At 38.5% G+C, this 27,850-nt stretch overlaps 1 protein-coding gene across 1 annotated transcript in view; it reads right to left on the reverse strand.

Annotated features, from left to right (window-relative positions):
- The window catches only part of TTC29 (tetratricopeptide repeat domain 29), a 90,157-nt gene that overhangs the window by 3,506 nt on the left and 58,801 nt on the right, over positions 1-27,850 (reverse strand). The window contains exons 8-9 of the mRNA XM_010576351.1: positions 11,951-12,042; positions 1,957-2,080 (exon numbers count right to left, since the gene is read on the reverse strand). Coding sequence (XP_010574653.1) covers positions 1,957-2,080; positions 11,951-12,042 — 216 coding nt within the window. The remainder of the gene's footprint in view (positions 1-1,956; positions 2,081-11,950; positions 12,043-27,850) is intronic.

Here is a 27,850-nt window from a genome sequence, read left to right on the forward strand (position 1 = left end):
AGTCACTTTGGGAAGAACAGTAAAAATTATATCCCTGGTTTACTAAAGGTCCCCAAGGATAGATCCAGATATAAATAGAGATATCTTTAATTTGATGAGAAGGACAGTACTACTGCAAATTGTATCACTGAGGGAAGTAGAATTGAATAAAAATACCCTCATAATGGCTTAACTTAGAGAATACTGGCAATGACACCAAGCAGGCAGTGGTCCAAGAGAGGAAATGTTAATTTAGACTCAGTTTTGGTAAACATTGCTGCCCTTGAAGAAAAAATGAATGGTATAGAAAATAGGGAATTAGAAAACTTTAAGAGATTTTTTTTTTGTATGTTTAAATTACATAATTTATGTAAGTTAATAAGATTAAGTCACTACATTTCTTCCCTTCTACACCAGTACCCCAGTCCAAGGCAGCAAATTCTGAACTGAGAAAGACAGTTCAGAGAATAAGCAAAAAGACGTTAATTTTTAAAATATCAGTTCTCATAGAATTGATTATTAGCAATGGTGGCAGCAGCAGTGAAATATAAAAGTAGTTAAAGAGAATTTGGTGAATTATTTTTCAGATTTGGAGTAGAATAATTAAACACAGTGTCACATTACCCTACTCTCTTCTGAGTTTCAGATCCATTTTAAAGTTACTTCAGCAAGTTCTCAAAGACTTTAATACCTAGTTTTCAACAGGAAATTCGGCATTTATGCTAAGAACATATGTAAATAGAAAACTCTCAGGCTAATTTAGAGATTACAGAGTAAGAAATTTTTCTACTGCTTATGAAACAAAAACAGGCCAGCAACTTTGGTAGTGGGTGTTCTCTGTAAGAGGAATCCAGAAAAAAAGAAAAGGCATTTGGGGGTAGTGTAAATGAAAAGTGGCAAGCAGCCTGTTCAATATATTACACATAGAAAAGGGAAGCAGGCAACAGAAGTTAGAAAGAGTGATTTTGAAAGAGTATTTCTATTTTTATTTTGTTCATAGTGAAAGTGTTTCCTAATTTCCACATTGTCCTGTCTGCAGAACGAATTATTTTTATTACTTATTGTATCTAAATAATTTCATGCAGTATTTCAGCTCTAAAATAGGTGTTAAAGGGCTCAACATGAATCTTTCACTTGTGCAGTAATGTTTTCAACCCTTCTGATTTCAAAAACCAAGTGCAAGTGTTGCATGTCTAGATGCGGTAAGGGACAGAGTAAGCATGGAAACCGCTACCCAGACAGGCAGCCAACAGAACTGCTGCCTTTGCAGGGTCCACCCCAGAGGAACAATTCAGAGACTGGCACATGGGTCAGAAAGAAGCACTTCAAAAGACCTTAGAAACTACGATAAAGGGAGTTTCTTAGTTACCTCTAGGTTAATATTGTCCATCACTGCCTATCTATTGATTTAAACAGGCCAAATCAAAGCCATCAGGCTGGATGGAGGCATATAGAAGAGAAAGCCCTTCCACTACCAACACAGACCTTTTGCCAAACTCTTTGCTGCTAGCACCCATTTCATAAATTTGGCTGAGAGAATGTAGACAAGAAATCAAGCTAAGATTAAAAACTGCTTGTTAGCATGCCATATAGTATACATTCATTTTAAAAAAGCACGAATTTCAGTGTAAAATTTCATTTGCATTAACTGATGACTCTTTATGGGCATATATGGCCCCCATGGTGATTTGGACGCAGACTTTTCACAACACTGAAAGTCTGTCATGATCTGAATTTGGAGTTTTTACTCACCCATTCTAGAACAAAGCCCTATGTTTTAAATATGGTGTGAAATTTTCACCTTTCCCAAAAACTTAAGGCACATTTTATTCAGTCACACAGTATCTTCTCCTTTGGTAACTCTTGTAAGGTACAACATCTGGATCAAATCCTTCTGGGTCATCTCATATGCAAAACCAGATCTTTACAATGCATTAAACCCAATTGTTTGACATCATTACTACAACCAGTACTTACTCTTTCATTGTAAATATTCCCAAGTAATACACATGCATCCACCAGGCTTTGGCTTAGATGAGCATTCTCAGCAGTCTTCATAAACTCTCCCAAGTACTTAATCGATTCAGCCACTTTTCCCTGACTGAAGCAAAGGACAGGGACAAAATTAAATATTCACTTATATGGCTTCTCCAAATGCTGAAGATCTATCCCCCTGCTCTGAAGTAACTTTACTTTGTGATGACTCATCCATGACTGGACTTTATTTCCAAAACGGTTGTCTAGACACTACCTGTGCTGAGACCAATGAGACGAGTCCATGCAGAACTGGATCCTTTGAGCAAAATAAAACAAAATTCTTCTTCAGAATATTGTGCCATATTTTAAGGCCAAGAATGAAAATGCAGGTGATGATTTTACAGGGGTTTTGGAGTTTCCATTATTTTAATATTTTTTCTACTGAGCAGCTGATAACAACTTCAATAGAGCTGGACCTCACATCCTGACAAAACAGGGGAAGGAGGTAAGAAGGCTAGTTTTTCAGTAAGACTTTTTCTGCTCCTGTCATTCAGAGCTGCCATTTCTTGCTCTAGAACCCTGGTGGTGCAGCAGCATCTCTGTAACGCTGCTGTCTCTCAGTTCTGGGGATGACAGCCTTTCCCTGAATGTAATACTGCACTTTGGCTGGGTGGATCAAAGGTTGCTGAAGTCACACAGGCAAAGCTATAAACTGTGGATTGCAGGTGTCACCCCCAAATCCCAGTGAGATCAGAGCAACCTGAGGTCACAGCTGAATCTAAGTTGAAAATTGGCTAATGCACTTTGGCAATAACATTTGCAGATTTCCTTTTTTTAATAAAGCCGGTCATATTCACAATATAAGATCTCTGCAGTATGATTACAAGATATAAGATAGACATCTGGGTTTGCTTGTGAGTAAGGCACTGCGCTCTTTTTCCCTTTAAGGCTGAAGTGTTACTGCAGCTGACCTCAATATTAGCCATGAACTTGAGTCACTGATGTAGGAGTGTAGCATGCTAAATGTCAAGCCACCAAGCAAGACAGAAAATCCAGTCTTAATTAAGAAATTCACAGAAACAGAAGTTCCTGTCAGTGATAAAGAATTGTGATTTATTTTCTCACCATTTTAAAACACCTTCAAGTTATACTCCTGCAGCAAATGACTGACTGGGGTTTATTTACATTATGGTTTTTATTTTAAACCATATTAGGGATATATGCTTTCAAAATCTGGTGTAAGTCTGCGATTCCCTGTCTTATGCTATCAGAGTAATTATAACAGGGTAGAACCTGCCATGGAACAGGAAACACAGCAAAGCATGGCTCCAAATTTACAATATTGCAGAGATTATCTGTATGTGACTGAGATGAGCTAGATTGCTAGACAATGATGCCAAAACACTGCAAACTAACATGCTTGAAATGTTCAAGTATATGCTGCTGTAAAGCTTAGTTGTCAGTAAGCAGAGTTGGATTTACTAAAGTTTCCTAATTTAAGTATTTTAATATCATGAGAATATTAAATATACTGTACTGTAAACATTTGCCAAATGTCAAAAGGCTTCTAAATTTTAGAATTAGAAACACATTTTTTAAACCTTTTTTTTTTTTCCTAAGAAGAGAAAATCAAATGTTTCCCCACAGAAATACAACATATGATTTATATAAGTTAAAGGACAAGGTTAAAGTGTTAGACAAATATTAATTCCAGTTTTTCTAGTTTTCTATATGCAGTGCACAGGTGCAACTTGAAGACCATATTATATGGTATAATCATTAAATCCATTCAACCAGACCTTTGAGAGTTAAAAACATATATTCTGAGGAAAAGGACTCCTCGGTCCAAGGAATGAGAATGAAACAGTGCAGAATATTTGTGTATCAAGGTGATTCCAGTTTCCAACTGGGAAAACAGGACTGTTAACACCCACATCCCCTGACAACTGTCCAATTATGTATATCACACTTGGCCTACTGTTTGCAGTAGAAGTAATCAATAAAGGATGTGGTTGAGTGAACATAGATTTTGGTTGAACCAATGCATGAAAACTTAATCATTTACTCAGAGTGGAGAAATCAAATAGAGCAGAGATGAAACAGCCACTAAGGGGTTTGTTGATTGTGCCACCAAGTTTGTGGGCTAGAGGCTGAAAGTAATAAAGCAAATGGAATCAGTGACAGGAGAAAATGTAAAAAGGTTTTCTTAATTTCATGAATTAATAGAAATGTTTTGATGTATTTTTGGCCATTTTTTATATTTCACATAAAAACCTATGCTCCATATATAGAAAATATGAAAATTGCTAGGGCATATAACCTCTTTCAAGCAAACAGAAATCAATTTGATACATATCAGAAAGATGTTTCTCACTGTTAGAACTTCACTTATGCCAACTAGCAATCGGTTGGTACAGTTTAATAATTTTTCAAGGGAAGTACTTTTAAAAGCACTACAGCTTGAGATATTTAAAGTATGCTAGAAGGATTACTGAAACACTTTATCCTGCATAAGACCTGATAACATGATAAACAGGTCTTTCCTACTCAAAGGGCTAATATTTTATAGTTCCTTCAAAAATCTACATGTTATTTTATATAGCCATATACTTTCTATCTCCTTAGACATCACCTTCCTAAATGCATAAAGTGTAATTTCCTAAAGATATAGTCATTCATGATCCCACAGAACAGTTATGATGACTTCAGCAGAAGAGATTACATATCTACAGCAACTCATTTTCCAGTTTCATGCTAAAATGCCCTATGAGATTTTTACCCCTATTAGACTTTTATGAAAATATGCACCTTTTATAGGATTGCTCATGTGATTGAATTGGATGTATAAATCATGTGTTCACAAGAAGTCATTACCATGGTGGACACTGACAGAATAAGTCGAGAACACGATGCCATTATGTCAGATTTTTCCCTGGAAAATGACATACCTAAACACACATGATAGAGATTTGCAGTGTCCCATGGTCTGTGGAAACATCTGCAGCAAAGATTTCACAAAAAATTCCAAAGCTGTAGACAAGTTCTGAGCAATTAGGGAGGGCTCAGCCACTTTGACCAACATGTCACAAGGCAATCAGTGCAAATTCTCACAGATGTTATGGTTATAATGCATTATTTTAGAGAAACAGTCATCTTTTCTTTGTAAAGACATTATCCATCAAATTTAAAATCATTTGCACAAGTCTATCCTAGATCAGGTAAAAATAGAAGTAAAGAAAAAGTGACCAAGCTGAGTATGGAGATTCTGTCACCAACAGTAATATTCATGCATTTATCCAATATTTTCTGAACAGGCTTGCCAGAAATTTGCTTGTTTGCTATACATCAGACAAGTAAATATCCAAAAGTTTGGTATGAGAGTAAACAGAAACTTACAATGCTTTTTTTTTAATGTCTCTTTTTACATTGGCTTTTCAAACCATTTTTCTATGCCCTTTCCTCCTCCAAGGAAGAACCAGTAGAACTGGACCAGCGTAATTTTGTTCATGAAAAATGCCATTCTTGAATTTTGAAAAGTAGGTTTGTCTAAAATATCCATTATACTGGGTTACAGAAAGCATTCTATTAGAGAGCATTACATGGAAAAAGGGAATTTATCTAGAAGAACTTCTTAAGACAAAGACCAAAGAATCACAGTATAGTTAAGGTTGGAAGGGATCTCTTGAGATAATCTTCATCTGCCTTGCTCAGAGCAGGGTCAGCTAGAGGAGGCCTGTGTCCAGCAGAGTTCTGAGTGACTTTTGAAAGATGAAGCCTCCACAACCTGTTCCAGCATTCACCCTCACAGTAATTTTTTTCTTCTTTATGTGTTTAAATGGAATCCCATCTATTTCAGTTTGTGCCCATTGCCTCTTGTCCTGTCACTGAGCACCACTGAGAAGAGCCTGGCTCCCTCTTCTTTACACCCTCCCATCAGGAATTTGTACATGTTGATGAAATCTGTGCTGAGCCTTCTCTTCTGTGGTCTCCCAGCTCCCTCGGCCTCCTCTCCTAGGACGGGCGCTCCCAGTCCCTTAGTCTTCTTTGCAGCCCTTTGCTGGACTCGCTCCACTGTGTCCCTCCCTCTCTTGTACTGGGGAGCCCAGAATGGGACACAGCGCTCCCGGGGGGACCTCACCAGCGCTGAGTAGAGGCAAAGGATCACTCCCCTCGACCTGCTCGTAATGCTCTGCCTAATGCGGCCCAGGATCCCGCTGGTCGCCTTGGCCATGAGCGTGCATCGCTGTCTCATGGGCAACTTGTTGTCCGCCAGGAAACCCAGGTCCTTCTCTGCCAAGCTCCTTTCCATCCCGTCAGCCTGCAGCCGAGGCTGCTGCCTGGGGTTATCCCTCCCCAGGTGCAGGACTTTGCATTTCCCTTTCCTGAACTTCATGAGACTGCCATCGGCCCAATTCTCCAGCCTGCCGAGGTCCCTCTGAATGGCAGCACAGCCACCTACCTGGTGCGTCAACCACTCGCCCTCAATTTTGTACTGCCTGCCAACACGCTGCGGGTACGCTTAGTCACAGCGTCCGGGTCGTTAATGAAGATATTAATCAGCATTGGTGCCAGTATTGATCCCTGAGTACACCGATAGCGGTTGGCTTCCCACTGGACTTCATGCTGTTGCTTACTACCCTTTGAGGCCAGTAGCTAAGCTAGTTTCCAGTCTACCTCACTGTGTATTGATCTCAGCCATATTTTATCAGCTTGTGTGTGAAGCTGTTATGGGAGACGGTGTCAGAAGCCTTGCTAAAACTGTGAGAAACCACATCCACTGCTTTTCCTTCATCCCCCAAGCCAGTCATCTTATCCTAGAAGGCTATCAGGTTGGTGAAGCATGAATTTCCCTGTCTTAAATCCAATCACCCTCTTGTCCTTAACATGTTTGGAAATTGCTTCCAGGATTATTCATTCCATCACCTTCTCAGGGACTGAGGTGAGGCTGACCAGCCTGAAGTTTCCTGGATCCTCTCTCTTGAAGACAGAAGTGACGCCTGCAACCTTCCTGTCCTCAGGAACCTCCCCTAGTTGCCACAACCTTTCAAAGATAATCGAAAGCAGCCTTGCTTTGGCCAGCTGCCTCAACACCCAATTCAAATGTTGCTTATGCTATTTTCTCCTGTCAGAGATACTGTACTGAGCTATTTTTGCTGCTTGTTATGAAGCAAAAGTAATCATGGAATTTATCCATTTCTACTTAAAACAATGAATAAATGGGTTTTATGGAATGGCATCTCCCCATCTGTGAGACCTCCTTATGAAATTTCCCCATGAAGACACTAGATGAAAACTTCCCAAGTCTCTATGATCCTCAGTCATTGAGTTCAAGCATTCAAGAAGATGTAAGGCCCACATAAACAAACATATTTATGTATCTTAACTGAGACTTTTTTAAGGTTTTGGAGCATAAATCCAGAACTGTGATGCTTTGAATTTTTGCATTCTGTCAGAATTCAGTTGTGACTCAACTCTACTTGCCATTACCGAAACCTGGTGGGACAAATCCCATGACTGGAGTGCAGCTATCGATGGCTACACGCTGTTCAGAAGGGGCAGGTGAGGAAGGGGAAATGTAGACAGTGTGAAGAGCTGTCTCTGAAGAATAGCCACAAGCAGGTTGAAAGCTTGTGGGTAAGAATTAGAGACCAAGGCCACAAAGGGAAGCAGGCCGTCTGATCAAGGGGAGCCTATTGACAAAGCCTTCTTACTCCAGCTACAGGAGGCATCGTGCTCGCAGGCTCTCGTCCTGCTGGGGCACTTCAAACACCCCAACATCTGCTGGAAAAGTAGCATGGTGAGCTGTAGGCAATCCAGAAGACTCCTGGAATGCATTGAGGATAACTTCTTAAGCCAGGTAATAGACAGCCCTACCAGAGGGGGATGCAATGCTGGACCTGTTGGTCATCAGTGCACATGAGCTAATTGGTGACATCAAGATTGGAGGCAGCCTGGGCTGCAGTGACCATGCTCTCGTGGAGTTTGCAGTCTTGAGGGATATGGGTCAGGTGAAGAGTACGGTCAGGACCCTGAATTTTAGGAAAGCAAACTTCCAGCTCTTCAAGGAGTCAGTCAACAGGACCCTGTGGGAAACTGCCCTCAGGGACAAGGAAGCAGAACAGAGCTGACAGATCTTTAAGGACACTTTCCATAGTGTGCAAGAGCTCTCAATCCCAGGTGTAAGAAATCAGGAAAGGAAGGCAAGAGACCAGTGTGGCTGAGTGGAGACCTGCTGGTCAAACTAAAAGGCAAGAAGGAAATGCACAGGCAGTGGAAGCAGGGACAGGTATCCTGGGAAGAGTATAGGGACGCTGCCCAGTTGTGTAGGGATGGGGTCAGGAAGGCCGAGGCGCAGCTGGAGCTGAACTCGCGGGACTCAAAGAATAATAATAAGGAAGGGCTTCTACAGGTATGTGATCCAGCAAAGAAAGGTCAAAGAAAGCGTATCCCCCCGATGAACAAGACTGGCAAACCGGTAACAATGGACAAGGAGAAGGCTGAGGTACTCAACAAATCTTTTGCCTCAGTCTTCACTGGCAACCTCTCTTCCCACACCTCTCGAGTGGATGGACCACAAGATGGGGACTGGGGGAAGCAAAGCCCCTCCCACTGTAAGAGAAGATCAGGTTCATGACCCCCTGAGGAACCTGAACATACATGTCTATGGGACCTGACAAGATGCATCCAAGAGTCCTGAGGGAACTGGCTGATGTAGTTGCGAAGCCACTCTCCATGATATTTGAAAAGTCATGGCAGTCAGGTGAAGTCCCTGGTGACTGGAACAAGGGAAACATTGCACCCATTTTTAAAAAGGGTAGAAAGGAAGAGCCTGGGAACTACCAACCCGTCAGCCTCACCTCTATGCCTGCGAAGATCATGGAACAGATCCTCCTAAAAGCTATGCTAAGGCACATGGAGGACAGGGAGGTAATTTGAGACAGCCAGCATGGCTTCACCAAGGGCAAGTTCTGCCTGAGCAACCTCGTGGCCTTCTATGACAGAGTGACTATGTCAGTGGACAAGGGAAGAGCTACAGGTGTTGTCCATCTGGAATTCTGTAAGGCCTTTGACACAGTCCCCCACAACATCCTTCTCCCTAAATTGGAGAGATATGGATTTGATGGGTGGACTGTTCAGTGGATGAGGAAATGATTGGGTGGTCGCATCCAGAGGATAGTGGTCAATGGCTCAATGTCCAGATGGAGATCAGTGACAAGTGGTGTCCCTCAGGGGTCCGTACTGGGACCAATACTGTTTAGTATATTCATCAGTGACATAGACAGTGGGATCAAGTGCAACCTCAGCAAATTTGCAGACAACACCAAGCTGAGTGGTGCGGTTGACATACCTGAGGGACAGGATGACATCCACACAGACCTGGACAAGCTTGAGAAGTGGGCCCATGTGAACCTCATGAGGTTCAACAAGGCTAAGTGCAAAGTCCTGCACTGGGGACAGGGCAACCCCCAGTATCAATACAGGCTGGGGAATGAAGGGATTGAGAGCAGCCCTGTGGAGAAAGACTTGGGGGTACTGGTGGATGAAAAGCTGGACATGAGCCAGCAGTGTGGGCTCACAGCCCAGAAAGCCAACCATATCCCGGGCTGCATCAAAAGAAGCGTGGCCAGAAGGTTGAAGGAAGTGATTCTGCCCCTCTGCCCTGCTCTGGTGAGACCCCACCTGGAGTACTGCGTCCAGCTCTGGACCCCTCAGCACAGGAAAGACATGGACCTGTTGGAGCGGGTCCAGAGGATGGCCACAAAAATGATCAGAGAGATGGAACACCTCTTCAGCCTGGAGAAGAGAAGGCTCCAGGGACACCTTATTGCAGCCTTTCAGTAGTTAAAGGGGGCTTATAAGAAAAATGGGGACAAACATTTTAGCAGGGCCTGTTGTGATGGGACAAGGGGTAACGGTTTTAAACTAAAAGAGGGTAGATTTAGACTAGATATAAGGAAAAAAAATTTTTTACAATGAGGGTGGTGAAACACAGGAACAGGTTCCCCAGATTGGTGGTAGATGTCCCATCCCTGGAAACATTCAAGGTCAGGTTGGATGGGGCTCTGAGCAACCTGATCTAGTTGAAGATGTCCCTGCTCATTGCAGGGGGGGTTGGACTAGATGATCCTTAAAGGTCCCTTCCAACCCAAACTATTCTATGATTCATAGGTGCCCAGACCTTTCTACATAAAAGGTTCTGAAATGGCTGAAAGGTGCTGAGAATCATCATGATATTTTACAGGGCTGAGCAGTTTGTGCCTATCATGCACCTAAAGCTCTTCAAAGCAGGCCCATATGTAAGGTGTTTAATTTGGCTAATGTTCTCAGGGCATAACTACCAGATGAACCCATAAAAAATACCACAGCAGCCATTTTCCAGAGGAAAGGTTTACAGTTGTGTCTTCACCTGTGCAATAGATTATCAGTTAAATCCCTGATCCTAGACATGAGAGTGAGTTCTTCCTTCACTTGAATCAATCAGAATGTTCCTCTCCTAGGAGAATGCCTTAAATAGTAAATTGTTCTTAGCTTCCCCTCTCATTTCTCCTTACCTACTGGTTTTCCTCTTTTTCAAACTGCAACAACTGGAAAGCAGTGAGACTGTCCATTCCCAGATAGCTAGAGAATGCTCCCAGAAGGTGTGGAGTACAGATTTGGCGCAGAAGAAAATCACTAGCCACTCCTTTTAAGAGCTCTGCTTTTAAGAAAAGAATTTGCACTGGCATGGTCTTTCAGATGAAGGGTTTAGCAACCTGACTTCAGATGGATCTCCAAATCTGTAACTTCTGAGTAAATAAATATATGCGCTCTCATTACAGGATGCTTAAATCACAGAGAGAGGAAATGAATATACATGGTTTTCTAGGAATGTCCTCTTGGCTATCTTAGGTCACCCTCTACGCACACTGCTGCTTTTTGTGAATACAAGGAACCAATGAATGCTGAGAACTCAGATACCTTTGCACCCATTGCAAAGTCACTCATTGTAACAGCTGGTGTCCTAGCAACTACATCTTTGTCAGTTAGGCTTAAGACAGTTTTGAAAATGGAACCTGGTATTCTAAGTCTGTTCCGTGGCTTTTTGAACATCTTATCCCATGTGCTTATTTAGGATGCTCAGAATATGAGTAGCCATGAATTATGTATGAGAGAGCTGAAGAGAACTGTGATTGTGGCTGTCCCTGTATGCTCTGAAAGGCCAAGAGACAAGGGATCTAACTCAAACAGGAGAATTTGCTCCACTCACTGAAATAAACCTGGTGACAAGTCCTCCTCCATAAACAATTTGCCAACCTACATCATGCATCATATGCACTGAAGTCCCTAAACATAGGATGAATCAAGGATAAGCCACAACCATCACTTTAATCTCTTTTTTTCCTACTTCATATGATAATTGCATTAGACTACTTTATGTCAAAATTATTTGTGTAAGAAGTTGAAGTAGTTTCAAACTAATTCACCTGGAAGATGATTTTAATGCCAGACGCTGAAACGAAAACATCGAAGACAAGCATCTTATTTGCAACAAATTTATATCTAGTTACACATGCACAAACCAGAAATGCCTCCACAGAAGAAGTGAGTGCAATAAATGGAAACTTACAGTTCAGAAAAGATTACACTAAGACACCTACTGAAGCTTGTTACATTCTTCAAGATTTTCTGTCTTTTTCAACCTGGAAAATATGCCTGGATTTCTATTTTCCAGTAAGGTCCCTCCCAAACTTGTGGGGAAAAAAAAAAAAGCCCCCCAAATGTGGGGAAAAAAGGGCTTCTTATAGTTTACAGGTAAAGAAAAGCTTGGATCATACACTTTAAAAAATGTGTACCAGTTTAAAATAACTTTCAATGAAAGGGTCACTTCCTGCAAGAAGGGCACTGCTTAAAATTTAAGCAGTCAGTAATGGGAAGCGACAGACCTCTAACAATTTAAGTCTTTCACAGTTGAATGAACTTGCACTGACAGTCAGACAAGGATGTGCTAACCTACCTTACCAGGATCTTGGCTATAGCTGCATATGCTCTGCCTAGGCCAGCAGAATCACAAAGTGCTGTGAAGATTTTTACAGAGGTCTTCAAATTCTGTGAAACAGGAGAATAAAACCCAATAAATACAATGCTAAGAATTTCCACTTTTTTTTTTTCCAGTCTCTGTGTGCTTATGAAACACAAAATTAAAGTTTTCCCACTTGTATATTTCTTCATTAATTAGCTGTAATGGGACTAGGTTTTTGATCATTACTTATAGCTGTTTGAAACTATTCAATAATTACAAATTAAAATGATATAGCTTGCATTTAAATCCCTGTATTTTGACACTTTGCAAACACCAAAAAAGTATTACCTGATTCACAAGATAAATTTCCTTATCCGTAATTTAAAAGATTTTAAGGAGCTGTGCTTTTATGAATTTCTGATAACCAGTACCTTAAGACAGTATCCTTTGCATTCATAGTGTTTTAGAATGATACGCTAAAATACAACTTAATATTATTTTTCTGTCTTTAAACTGTGACTATGACAACTTTTCTTAGTACAATTCAGGCGCCCAAAAAGTGAGTAAATAATAGGTTATACATTTAAACTATATTGGCTTAAAATACTGTAGATAATGTTGTTATTTTTATGACTAATTATTCATGCACACAAGCAATTTGTTAACATTTGTTTGGAATGTAATTTATTATCACGACCCCTCCCATAACTGAAGGTGTCTAGCTGCTGCATAAAAACATATGATCTTAATTTAAATTAACACTGACATCACCTGTTATGCATATTTCTCTTTTCATCCATTTTTTTTTTCCAACGGTGATGACGGGAGACTCCATATAAAATTAAATCCTATTCTTTCCTCCCTCTTCTTTGTTGCTTGACCCAACCTATTACACACATGAGAAAACAGGAAATCTCCAAAGACTATCTATGGAAATCCTTTTTGCACATTTCCAAGAAAGGAGTAGTGAATGTCATTTACCAGCTCTGAAGGGGGATGGGAGATGCCCAGGGACATGCGACAGTATCCTGCATGCCCCAAGATGCCTATTTATACTGAGGCAAAAGATAGGGCATTTTCTATTAAGGCTGCATTCCCTGTCATTGGCAAAGTGCGTGGTTCAGAAAAAGACAACCTGTGTATGTTAATGCTATGGATGCCACCATTTCTATCACTGTTTCCACTTCTCAGATTTCCTAGTTCTTGGAAGAGTTTTACTACATGCAGGAGTATCCCTGGACAAGGCTCTTATTTTTTAGTTATATAAGCTCCATGTGCACAAGAAGTAGCATTTATTAACGTGCACCGCACTATTTATCATCCCTCAAGTACTTTCTTATCAGTTATGTTCTCAGGTACATCAGCATTGCATCCTATACTTGAAGGTCATTGTCAATTGAATTATCAGTGCATAAGATATGACAAAAAGAGTATACAGGCACCTCAGGAAGTTGTCACATCAGTTCAGAACTCGCCCTAAACTGAACACATACGTGAAGTTGTCAAGACCCGCAGTGTGTCCTGCTAATAATCCAGGGCGCTAACAGAAATGCACACAAGTGTCCAAGAAGCAGTTCTTGGTTTTGCATTTAACTCAGAGGACCTACAATATTTGTTGTAATAATCGTACCCATATCAGAAAACCTGCCACAAGAGTGTCAGGAGGTTTCCAAAATTTTATGTACTCGACTGAAATCACTCCTACTTTAAACTGGCTTCTGCAAGGTTAAACTAGGACACAGGGCCTCTAGTGGTTACTATCTAGCACAGAAAGGTTACTTAGGCACCTAAGGCTTAGGCTACTGTACTTTTTTCTATCACAGATATCACAAAGCCTAAAAAGTACAGATAAAACCAAGGAAAAACCACAGACAGAGTAGCTAAAGTAAAAAGTTGGTTCACTGCATCTCTGCAACAGCTGCCAGAAAGAAGGAAGTAAATAAATAAAGCCACTTATTCATAGTGATGGAAAGCGCTCATTTTGGTCCCAGGTTACTATTACTCTACACAAATTGGCTGTTTCATTCTAAATAATGATGAAATAACAATAATTAAATCATCTACGTGAAAGGGAGGAAGTCTTAATAAATTACAACAGAAAATATACTCTTTATGTCTGTATTTCAGATAACTCCTCCAGCTTCATATACTGTGTAGGGCCACGGGAAGGGACCCATCCCTGATGGAAGGGAGCTGTGTAGTGCCCCTGTATGCTACAATTGCCCAGTATCCATTTATGTGGAGGAAGCAAAGAGGGGCCTCCTCACCTACGGTACATGCCTTACCTTCAACTTTCAGGGCAGAAAAAGGAGACAGGGCAGGATAAAATGCTGAAATAACACGTAAGCGTTAGAGGATTTCACCCAAAGTCTCTTGCAATTACAGCGCGCTTCTAATTTTCATTTAAAATGAAAAATTATAAAGCTTGCATGCTGGCAAATCAAGTGGAAATGACACAGTGATGTCTGCCAGAATCTGCAAGCAGCCAGAAAACAACAAATGGCCATGAAAACTTTCCTGTTTATTTTTATGGGATATGAACAACCAGTTCATTTCACTGGGTTCCTATGCACACCAGGCAAGAGAAGACATGCATGTGGCAAGACAGTACTGAGCAGGCATGTCTGGGCCAGTCATCTAGTAGCTCTCTGACAAGTGGATAAATATTGGGAACACGTATAATTTGGATCTAATGGAATTTATAGGCTCCCATGGAAGTTTTTCTACTTTTAGACAGAAGTATAGCCAGAAACGGCTCCTTTATATATATTTTGGCCAATCTGTGCAGAGGACAGTAACATCCAAGGAAGAGGTGGAACATGTCAGTAATTAATGCTGAAAACTCCTACACAAATGTGCAGTTTTGCTGCTTTGTAGTCTTAGAGAATACAGATATTGCTACACAGACAAAAAGGATGGAAAAATTGTTTTAGATAACAGAACAAAAGTCTTCTTGTTAAAGTAACATGCTTCTGCTTTAGTATTCTGTGGTAAATATTGTGCAATAAAATGTCATCTTGGTAATTTTCTTCATGTTAAGGAAATGTAAATAGAAATATATAACATTGTGTAAAGAGATACTCAATACAACTACATAAGAATCTATACTGGTAAAGTACATTAAAAAGAGTGGGTTTGGGTATTATACAAATCTGGCTGTATTTCCTTCTCAAAACTCAGACAAAGTTTTCAGAGATTTAGAGTTACTGAAGGGGTAAAATGTCTGGTTTTGTTGTTGCCTTTTTAAAAAAAAAATTTGCTATATACAAAGAGTTCTGAGGAAGGAAGCTGCTGCAATAGATTTATCCTGATCGTGCTAGGCTCTATTATAAGATTTCCATAGTGTTTCAAAGAGAGTTTGATGCTCCCGACAACTAGTGGAAAAAGATCATTGTATACGCAGTTGAACAGAGTAGAATAACGTACAGTTCTTTCTACCTCTAAAAAGAAAATATAAGGTAAGTTTAACAAAACAAAAATTATAAAAATTGCACTGATTCTGGTCACGAATTAGTTTTTAGCTCTATGTGACCAAGCACACGGACTGTCTCAGACTTCCTACTTCTGTGGGTCTGCAGTGGACGTACTGTTAAAAACCCAAATAAAATGAAAGTCAAAGCCTAATGCAGAAATGAAAAGTGGGTTTCAATCACTTGTTCTCATTCATGCAGGATGTGGGAAGGTGACAGGGTGAAGACTTCAACTTCGTCTTCCACGTTACAGAGAACTGTCTCACATGCCATCCACCATTATTTTGGTGTATGTGGTGGTGGGGGAAAAAGTAGTAGTTTTTATGGCTCCAAAATAGAAATAAAAAAAGATCAGGATGCATTGTACAATTTCCCTTGTTTTCTTGCTTAGCACTAAAAGCTGGATGCAGGTGCACCTGGAAGGAGGATAGCTACTATAGGAGCATTTATTTACAAAATCAACTCATCCTGAGTCTTCATAAGTCTATTGTGGCTACGCTTAGTTACAGTGTAAAAATAAAGTAAAGTAACAAGCCCTGTTACTCAAACTAGAGCCTATTTGTGGTATAGCTCTCACACTAATTCTCTAGATAGTGGGGAATTTCATGTTTACCTCCTTTGCCAAGAAAAATATTAGTCAGATCTCAGCCCAGATTTGCTTCTCAGTTATCTCAGCATTATGCCAATGTGACCCTCCTGGGATTATTCCATTAATATAAAACAGACACACCAGCTCGTCCCCAAAGACCCCCTCTCTCCAAAATCCCACCCTTTATTTTTTATTGTTGTCACACCTGTACTTCTTTTACACCTACATGAAAACATGCGCCCACCTCATTGGCATACACTGAGGACTCAGACAAAAGGACATAGGCTTTGCTAAACATTGATACATCTGGGGATAATGGAAAAAAGAGTAAAAATCGAAGGTATGAATTTATGTTGAATAAAGAATGTCTATCCAACTCAACACAAGATTAATGCTACTAGTAGTATTTCATTATTTTGGTAAAACACATTACTCTGACAAAAACCATGATGGTATAATATTGATTTATAATACTGTAACTTTAAAAAACACAAAAACATAGTTCTGCTCTCAGCTTTGCACTTGATATTGTTGTCAAACTTTATTGGAAATACATTTATTTTGATTTCTGAAAATCTAGCTGCGTTTAGCCATTTCACAGCTGGTTGAGCAGTAAAGATGCTTCTGCCTCATTTACAGATCTTGAACATGAATCAGACAATCAACTGGAACATTAGTCAAAGAGATCACTAGCTAATGATTTCTGACAGGCGCTGCAGTAACAGGCTAAGGCCCAGCCTGGCTAGCAGCATCTGACAATATTTTTCTGGAGCCAACAATAGGTGTTGGTAGACAGACAATGCAATCAAGTGAGACTACTGGCCTGACACCACTTAGTACTTCTTAAATACTTTCAGAAAAAACACATAGCTCTCACAGTCACTAAATACTCACTTCCATACAGTCAGTGAAAATAGAAGACAATAGAACTGTATGCATAGGCATTTTGCAGTTCAGTAAACTCTCTCCCATAGCTCCCCAAGAAATGTGTATTTAAAAATGCCTAAAGAGTGCACTCTTTATTACCATAATTTGAGTGGTTACATGCCTGTGGCCATCTTGAGTAAGGTCAAAGAAAAGTTTCACAATACAAAGCCAGACGTATTCTTATTTTGGCCAAAACTGCATGAGAGAGGTTGGACAGCAATAAGAAAATTGTATTGTTCGTGTAAGGTATTGATTACAATGAGCAGAGCTCATTGATCCCAGGAAAATAATACACCAATATCAACTGAATGGCAGGCCGCACCTTGTTAAACGCTAAGTGTACTCAGGCATAGCGAGCATTGAGGGAAGAAGCAGTACAGCATTCTGTGTGCATGCTCACAACTAAGGGATACAGAAACTGGGTGCCACACAGAGGAAAGAGGGCGTAGTCCCCAATTTGCCAGAACTGTTAGTTCTCCCTCTTTTCCTACAACTCAAATTCACCAACTCAAATTCTGTAAGTGTGAATGCTAACTCCTTGCCCTTAGCCACATCAAATTACACTGGACTGCACTGTTTTGATAAATAAATGGAAAAGAATTAAACCAGAAACGTACAAACTTCATCACTGTTCCTACAGAGACAGAAAGAATTTGTCTGGAATTGGCCAATCTGGTCTGCTCCAGAACTGCTCTGCCAGGGACTTTAATGTGGGTATTTGGATAATGCATAGCATAAGCACGCATCTTGGAGCAAGGGAATCAGGGACAGGGGGATGGGGATGGATGACCAGAAGTCTGGCCAAGTCAAACACCAAAGTGGAGCACCCTTGTTCAAGACCTTCCACAGGCTCTTGCTAGGACATGGCTATCACTAAGGTGTTGCTTGCCTGACACACTCCCCGAGGGGTAAATGCTCCATCCAGTCCACACTCTTCCCTCCCCTGTTACACTTGGCTACCAAGTGCAATGTTTACCTTGATGGTCTATATACTCGCATGGCAATATATGCTTCAGGTTACTCGTGTCTGCATCTGTTTGAAGGATTAGAGAAGGGAAGACAAACATTTCACTCATTCCTTAACAGTCTATCAAGATAAGACCTAGGGTTCTTTGCCTGTATCAAGTCTTACATGTATGCTTTGCATAATATTCAGAGTATGTACGTTTTGCTTTGGTTCTGAATGGATGATATGTAAATACAAGAAACTAATTGAAAAAGTTCCTTTCCCAAGAGTCATTTCAAACTTTTGTTGGCTTCCACGAGGTCAGGAGTTCACCCTGTATGCTTCATTTCGCTGCACAGGAAACTTAAAAGAGAGGAATGTACAGATGATTGAATAAATGTTAACTTTTGTTCCCATCCTTCTTATTTCTTCTGTATTACTGTTCTTAATTCTGTCCTTCTGCGCCACTAACAATTATATTAATTCGGATTCTCTACACCTACAACTTTGTAGGAATGCAGGCATCATTTTATTATTTACTATACCTCATAAAGGGTTTTATTAAATAAAAAAAATAAAAAAAAAAATCAGCCAGGTTCTTCAGAGAAAAACCCTATGCAAACATCAAAACCAGGTATTTCAGTTTGTTATTACTGTACAATTTAAAACCTTTACTGGCAAGAGGCATTACTCTAGTAAAGGTTGTTGCAATCTTTATTTAGTACGGGAATGTAATGTTTTCCAAACCAGCCATTGTTGACATATTTCTTCAAAATAAAGCATGGCTTAACAGTCTGGAGTGAAGAAGCTTCATCTGTTACCCTTTAACAGCAATATAAGAGGAAAAAACAGTTTATGTATCCTTTCCATCCTGACAGATGTGACAATAGCTGGAAACACTGTGCCTGCCAAGAGCTTTTATCAAGTATGTTATAACAACTAGTAATAAGTGTAAATAATAAATGGCTACGATCTTATGGGAAACAGTGGCAATACTAAACAATTTTTGGTGCTTGCTGATGGGAGTCTGCTAGTCTTGGAATTCCCTGGCTTCCCAGTAGAGTTTTGGCCTGACAATAAACAACAGTTTAATACTTTATCTAATCCCAGCCAGGAGGTAAGTTCAACAGCAAGCTTTTGCAGATGTTCACATCCAATAATCTATCCATAATTGATGAAACAGGGAGGTCAGATGTAATGGTTGCTACTATTCCAGCAACAAATAAATGGTTATTGACAAAACAAGGCAGTGTGGCGCTGAGTGCTGAGCAGTGACAAGCATGAAACAGTGCTGAGACAGAAGTAGTGATGTGAATACAGCCCTTCATCTTGAGAATTCCTCAATGTGATGTGTGGCACGAGGGCCACTCTGACACATAAGCAGATGGAGGTGACTTGTAAAGGAAAAATGAGATTCCGCAAGTACATAAAAGACAAAGGCAGAGGCGGAGAAAGAAACAAGGAGAAAGGGGTGGACGGGACTGGAAATTTGGGTAAGTGCAATAACGTGAATTGTTCAGAAATGTTTTTGTATAGCAGCACTGTGATCCAGATGTCTGGACTGCTTTTATCACACTGTTGTGTCTACATGAATGTACCTGGCTGTCAGATTGCTGTAGCCTCCTAAGACATTAATATCATACTATATGCATGTGCATGCTTAAATGCCCATTACTTCTTAGACAAAGCACCTATAAATACTCTGCATCATGCTTATTAATATCTTTAGTCCACCCATGAACAGACATTTTTAATTACACAAAGTTTTCCTAGCTAAAAGCAAACCAACCCTTAAATTTGCATAACACAATAGAAAAAACTGCAGGGATAAACTAGTAAGGTATAAAAAAAAATGTTAAGTCAGTTAAATCCCATTATTTTTCTGCATACCTATAAGGAAGTTAAGGAAAAGTTCTCATTCAGCTGAAAACCTTATATTCTTTAAGTTTTAACCCATGTAAGAAATGTAGTAAAAGGATTAATAGACTGTTTTTATTGACTGAATAAAACTTGAGTCATTTACATGCAAATAGACACTTGAAATCTTTTGCATCCATTTCAGTGCTAAAAGATAGTATTTTTACAATGTTTACTGTGTAATATTCTAATATGAAAAACAGCAGAATGAAATGGTGGCCATTATTGCTATATGTAGTCATAAAAAGATTTCAGACAGAAATATTTTAAATATTAATATTACTAAAATCACTTAAAGCACCAAGGAATGTTAAATCGATTTATTTAGAAGTACAATTTATTTCACACTTTGCTACCAATTCTTTTGATCAGCTCTGAAATAATACATAAGCTGAAAGCAAAACAGCAAAACAAATTGCTCCTAGCAATGAAGCAGCAAGCTCTAGGTTTTATACTGGCACGCTTCAGTGTTTTAACTTCCCAGGTTATTTATCTATCAAAGGATAAATTTTAAATTCCTTAAGATCTGATGCCTGAATCAAGACCTCCTATTCTCCAATCCAGCCATCGATGGTTCTGATCAAGCAAAGTTGTTAAGCATTTGTTTACACCTGAATATATGAGTTGTCCCCTTGAAGTCAATGGGAATAACTACTGAAATTTAAACACATATTTAATAAGTAAATTGCTGTAGCTTGAACCATACCAATTTGAGAAACCAATCTAATTTTAAAAGCCTTACTTTAGAGAATTTTTTTTAAAGCCTGTTCATTTGAACTAAACTATACAACGGAAAACAACACCTCCTAGATAATGAATATATTTTCATTTAAGTACTGAAATTCCTGAGTTTGTACAGCGTGGGTACAAATGTTTCATTTCTCAAAACACATAAAAAGTCTGACTTCCGTAAGTATATTATCTAACAGGATTAGAAAATTTCTTATGTAGTTTTTCAGCCATTTGCTACAGCCCTGGCTATAATACGTGCAGTTTCACTAACAGACATACTACTGACAGTTCTTAAGATCTTTCATGCTATTGTTTCTCAGATAATATAAGCTACAAACTTAGACATGCTGTAACTATCTCTTTCCCTCACTTATATACAGCATTTAGGTTCCAAGGTTTAGCACTCCTAAGCTAGAAATCCAATATATTCTAAAGTATATGTATATATATGTATAAAGTTAAATAACCTCTATAACATAACAGCTATACCGCTTTGTCTTTTTTGTTCCTAGCCTATAGGAATGAAATGAGTGGCAATTTGTATATCAGCAGTTATTTAAAAAAAAGGAAAGTATATTTTATTAGCTACTCTAAAAATAGTTTCAATACAGTAAGTAGAAAATGTCTGCCTAATTCACATCTTTTAACTGGCAGAAGACAGTTGTTAGAGCTTTAGAAACCTCAGTCAGGGCAAGTGGACTAATTATAACCTTATATCCCAGATGGTCACTGTATAGCTGTGGTCACAATCTGGCTCCGACTTTGCCTGGGAAAGTATAAGGAAGAGCCATCTCCACTGGCCACACCTAGCAGAGAATACACAGAGAGTAGCAGAGGTTGTTCCATCCCATCAGCTATATCAAAAAAGTAGGACCAGATGAAGGCTCCATGATTGCCAACTGCTCTGCCCTCCATGCCTTGGTAAAAAATAGATGCAAGGATATTTTTATTCCCTTGCAGAGCAGTTTAAGGAGTTTTTATGGCTTTGCCCTCAATGTTTCAACATATTAGAGCTAAGCAAACCTCCAGTAAGGGACAATTTGCTTCTTTTGCATTCATACATAACAGCTAGCAACAATTTCATGGAAAAGATTCAGAGTCGTATAAAGAATTCTCTTGATCTTAAGATATCTATTGTTATTATTAATGCAGAAGCACATAAAAATTCTTATTAATGTTGCACTACAGCCCCCTCCAGTTCTTTTGCAAACTTATAGAGAGAGTGTGTGTGTATGTGCAAGTGCATGTGTGTATAAGGTAATAATAAAACTTTTCATTTTGTAATAGATATCCTGACTCAAAATCTTACCAAAAAATAGAGTTTGAAGTTTGGGAAAACACATTTGATATGTTAAATGGCATGACTTCTAAATTCAGGATGTTTAATATATATGTATTTTAAGTAAGGCTACATAAACCTTATATATATATATAAACCCAGCAACTTTCATACTGTTTGGGAATTAAAAACAAACATGCAAACAAAACAATGCCCTCCACGCATAGCCCCCAAAATTGGGGTTTTAAACTTTTTGTCACCAACTCGTATTCAGATTCCTGAGAACACCAGTGGTCAGATAGTCCTACAATTCTGAAAAGGTGCTATAGATTTTTCTAATGGAACATGCAGTCAAATCTGCAGCTCACTGCAGTTGTCTTGCTCTTTTGGGATGTATGAATGATTAAATTTAAAATCGTAATGGATGAGATGGAAGTCCACTCATTTATGGTGTTTCAGTAGCTAGTCTTATGGAATGTGAGACTCCTGAAGGGCAAGGTTGATACCAAGAAGTTACTAGTGCATTTATTTTCATTGTTGCTATGGGAAAACATGGAAATCTGATAATCTGATTTGCTTGTCGTCAAGTAATAGATTTTTTTACATATTTATTACTTTTGTTTCTCATGCTTTATGATTTTTGTATAATGACTACTGTAATTCTGCAGCAGCACTGCATTTAAGAGTGTTTTCTTACAAAGGGTATTCTTGTGGTATATTTATCTTGACAAAAATCCAGTTTACTGAGGGGATTCTGATAAACCAAGCAAAATGCAATTTGAATCACAAACGCAAAAGAAAAATGATACCATGTTCCAAGGCAATTGTAGTGGACACCAGATCACCAAGGTGTGAATCTGTGTGGTATACAGAAAACTACTGAAGGAAATAGCATCATTACATCTCAGGGCTACTCAGAACATTTTCCCTGTTTTTTTTTAGGTTTTCAAGAAACTGGCTAAGATAGAAAAATGATTATCTAAATTAAACCAACAGAAGAAATCCTTCCTTCACTAAGAGACTGTTAACTTACATATCCAAATAAAAAGTTAGATCTTTCCTTCACTTTAAGAATTAAGTGCTAAATTAACAATAAAAACCTAATAGAATGACCAGACATTCACCTCTTTCCTGAAGTTTCAGGTCTTCTTTAAGATTCTCAACACAAATAACTTCCAATTTCTTAATTCCATCAGTATTTGAGTCAGTATATTTTGTCAGGGCAAAGTTCACTACCAGTACTAATTGTTCTCACGTAATTTTGTTTGTACTATCTTCACCAATGCCTGGAAGCAGTGGGACCTTTCAGAAACATGAAATTTAATCAGTTTCAGAATTCGCTCACTAATTCTAGACCTTCAAGAAGAAAATCTTTCTCTTTACATAATCCATTGTCAGTGTCAAGACCAATCAGAGGTGTCTATCTTCAAAGATGACTCAGAGTTTTGTCTGTTTTTTTATTCCTTGGATATGAAAAATACAGAATTTCTATACAAGTACAGTTCTAAGAACAATTTAGAAGTCTCTTGAAAAAAACTGAAGCCTCCAGGAATGGTGAGACCTTTTCTTAAACTGGTATGCTAAAATGTTTTTTCAAGCACATGACGCCATTTGCTAAGCTGAAAATGTTACACTTCATTACTAATGGCTAAATATCACTTACAGATGAATAAAGGACAATCTGGCTGATTTAAAAGAAGGAGGTTTGAAATAATTCCCATTGAGTAGTATCTTTTGATGTGTTTTGCGCATCTCCATTTAAGTGTTTCTTTTGTAGTAACAGTAATGAAAGCTTAAACCTAAACTCAGTGGTCTACCCAGACACCATCGACAGAAACATGTCTTGAAGTTCTTCCTTCTAGCAAAGCACTAGAATAGTAAGCAAATCTCAAAGGAATGACGCTCATTCTTCTCAACTACCTTTCACAATGTTTAGGAGAAAAGAGGGTAACATTCAGTCTACTTTTTGGAGTTCTTTTACTTGCTAAGGTCCCCCTTGATTCACCAAATTCGTACATATATATGGGCACAATCTATATAATTAGGTATAATAGTTATAATTAGATGAAATATACCACACATACTAACTTCAGAATATCTGCATCCTAGACACATTTACTTATATTCTCTCTAGCTGCATGAGTTGAGACAAAATTTTCAGTTGTTTTGACACAGACTTTTTCAGAAATTAACTTTATGGTCATAAATCACCTCTCATTACTTTAATAGGGTCATTTTGAATGTGAAGATGCCTTTGTAAGTTCATAAATTTTCTTGATAATTTTATGCCTGTGGCTTGTATATCGTAATTCTGACAATTCATGCACATAGCATTATGTCATAAATTACCACATTTATTTTGGCACGAGTCTCAGTACTCATGAACACTGCCTCTATTATTTAAATATGTAACATATCTGGAACACAGGATTCAATATCCAGAATAAAGGAATACTTAGAAAAAAACTAACACTCGGACAAGGGATGAGGACTGGAATTTTCCTGATGATTTGAGATGCAACTCTAATTGCAAGAGAAAAAAATCCATGATGCCCAACTCTTTGAAGCATTCTTGAAAGCCCAGTTTAAAAAAAAACCAAAACATTCCCACAGCAAGCATTAGATTACAATACCTTATGCAAGATTTCTAATGACACAGAAGTGTTTCACTTAATACTTAGCTTGTTATACGAGTCTGAAGAAAAACAAGTAAACATTAACTTTTTCTATAAAATTAGCCTAGATGGAGAACTCTCCCTGACAAAATCTATAATGTTTAAGATAAAACGTCTATAATGTGAACTATTAATATTTTGTGTCATCTTTTGTGAAAAGCCATTAGGCTTGATTATAAACCAGATGATATGAAAAATATTACGAACATACCACGCTGCTATTGAACATAATTAGTTCTCAGGCTTTTAAACTTGCACACACGTATGTTTTTACATCTGAGTAGGTCCACTGAAATTAATCATATATATCAAATAAAATTAAACCAATTTATACAGATTATACACCAAATCAAATTATGTTAGATTAAACACCAAGTGCCTAGCAAATAAAAAACCTTCTCCAACAAAACTAGCCCATTCGATACAAAGTGACTGCATATTTTTGATATAATAGGCTGCAGCTTAATCATTTCAACCTTTAATTACTGCATCAGATAATGAATATTTTGAACATATGCTTCTCCACTCTGCTAGAAGACATGAATGAAAGAGAAACAAGTTTATATGCATGCTACTGTGTGTGCATGTTGGGGGAGGGAGTAGCACGCTAAAGAGCGAAAGGAACCGAGTGGCAACAATTGGAGGAAATGGTGTCTGTAACAGCTGCTCCTTTCAGATTCCCCTAGAAGGAGACTGCCTGAGGTGGACCACAGCACAAAAGGATAAAGAAGATGAAAACTGATGCAAAGCAGGAAAATAACTGCTGAGACCCCTGAGTCTACACCCGAATAGTCCCAAGCTGTGTGGCAAGACCTCTTTAGCATGCTACAGAAGCTGGTGATGAACTACATATTACCATGAGGCAAACTGGCTCCTAGCAGTATTGTCTGCATGTTATGTGTAATGATAACCAGTGGTCCCCTGGGAACAGGATGCAATGATTTCATCTCTGTAAGCATCTGAGCTCCCCTTGGATACAGAGACCATTAAACTGAGAACAGAAGGGTAAATTTTAGGCAATGATTTCTAATTGGAGAGTGAAGACAACTTGTGCTCAACAGTACTGTCAGCCACTGATATTTTACTGCTGTCTATATTGATCACTGTTAAGTACAAAAGGAACTAAAATGTTACCCCTTTTCCTTAGGCGCATAACACACACTATATTTTCTGAATGAGAGTACCTCATAGGTTTCTTATGTAATATTATTGGAAATGCCACTATATAACATAATATTATATTATTTACACTGAAAATTTTCATTACTGTTGAAATAACATTTTATACTCTTAACATAATGTATCATTTATGTTTTGTACTACAGAGACTTTCTCTTTTACCAAAATGCACGTTGCTTTCTTTACCTGTCAGGTGTTTTTGTAAGACTAAAACCAATAGGCACGACCTATTATGTATAAACTTTAAATTAATAGGAGTACATTACAAAATTCAAGGTTTCAGAATCTTCCTCAAAAATAATAATAATTCTGTCAGTGACAAAAAGGAATGGAACTTCCAAATGATTGCTGTAACTTTTTGGCAGGAGGCATGGGGGAGCAATGAAGGGAAAGGAGTAGCTATAAAATGTAAGCAAAATGGATACTGAGGAAACAATGCCAGGACATCTCATATTTTTGACACTTTCAAGGGTAGTTTTATCCTTTGTATGCCATGAAAACTGTGCAGTCTTGTTAATTAATTTCTCCTGCGATGGAGAGATCAAATATGCATGCAGCCTTCTTTATTTAGCACATTTGTTTATCTTGCTGCTCTTCATCATTCACACAGCTTATTGTGACTCTCAGAAACTTAACAGAAAAGTTGATCAGGTAAGAATGCTACCACACTTGTCAGTCAAAAAACAATGCAGACAAACTTTAGTACAAAAAATCCTACTCTAATCTGTCACACTGTATTCTTGGAAGAGATCAAATATCCTCTTCTCATTGCTGTTGCAACTATTAGATATAATTTTATAAAATTATATGTAGCTTTTTAATTTTGAAATATTTTCACATTCAGCTACAGACTTTGACTGCAACTGATGTGAGAATGGGCTCCCACTTCCCAGGGTTCAGTTGATTTACACAGAAGATAGGTCTATCAGCACTGAAGACTTATGTATAAAGATGGTCAGTAACTTTTGGAAAAATCATATGTCCTGGTTTTGGCTGGGATAGAGTTGACTTTCTTTCTAGTAGCTGGTATAGTGTTATGTTTTGGATTCAGTATGAGAAAAATCTTGATAACACTGATAACAATGTCTTCAGTTATTGCTAAGTAGTGTGTATACTAAGTCAAGGGTTCTTCAGCTTCTCATGCCCAGCCAGCAAGAAGGCTGGAGGGGCACAAGAATTTGGGAGGGGACACAGCCAGGGCAGCTGACCCAAACTGGCCAAAGGGATATTCCATACCATGTGACAACATGCCCAGTATATAAACTGGGAGGAGTTGGCCTGGGGAAGATCGCTGCTCGGGAACTAACTGGGCATTGATCAGTGAGCAATGACATGTGCATCACTTGTTTTGTATATTCCAATTCTTTTATTATTATTATCATTGTCAATTTATTATTATTATTATCTCAATTTATTATTGTTTATTATTGTTATTATTATTATTTCTGTCCTATTAAATTGTTCTTATTTCAACCCACAAGTTTTACTTTCTTTCCCGATTCTCTCCCCCATCCCACTGGGTGGGGGGGAAGTGAGTGAGTAGTTGTGTGGTGCTTAGTTGCTGGCTGGGGTTAAACCATGTCATCATATCACAAAACATTAAAAGCATGTAAGAGGATATTTCAAGAGAGAAATCTAGAATCCCTCCTACACTGCAGAAGCCAAGTAAGCAATATTGAAACCCATGCTGAATTCACTCTGTGACTTCTTTTTGTCTATTTCTGAGAAAAATAAACCACCACAACGAATTATCAAAAGAATGACCTCTATAAAACATGTTCATTAATAAAATACCAAGTCATTCTGCAATTAAAGGAACAAACAGAAATAGAAGTAGTAATTACCCAGCTGATTATTTGCAATAATCATGGACAACATATTCAAACAAATTAATTTTCCACAAAACATTTTTAAGAGGATTATGGAGGACTGCGACTTCTCTGATGACTGGCACAGACAAATCGAGTTGCTGCTTATCTTTCTTCTCACACTGATCTATGATGAACTAGAGGAACCCTCCTTCCAGACTAGAATTCCACACGTAGAATTCTCATTGTCTTAGAATTCTTATGTATAAGATGCTCAAGGGAAATATGAGAAGAGGAACTTGAACTCAAGTGTCAACAGAAGGGATTACATCAGCATTACAGCTTTTCATACCAAAAGCAATTAATATTTCT

Source organism: Haliaeetus leucocephalus, unplaced genomic scaffold (assembly GCF_000737465.1).
Source record: "Haliaeetus leucocephalus isolate CR32 unplaced genomic scaffold, Haliaeetus_leucocephalus-4.0 Scaffold21, whole genome shotgun sequence".
Classification (NCBI taxonomy): domain Eukaryota; kingdom Metazoa; phylum Chordata; class Aves; order Accipitriformes; family Accipitridae; genus Haliaeetus; species Haliaeetus leucocephalus.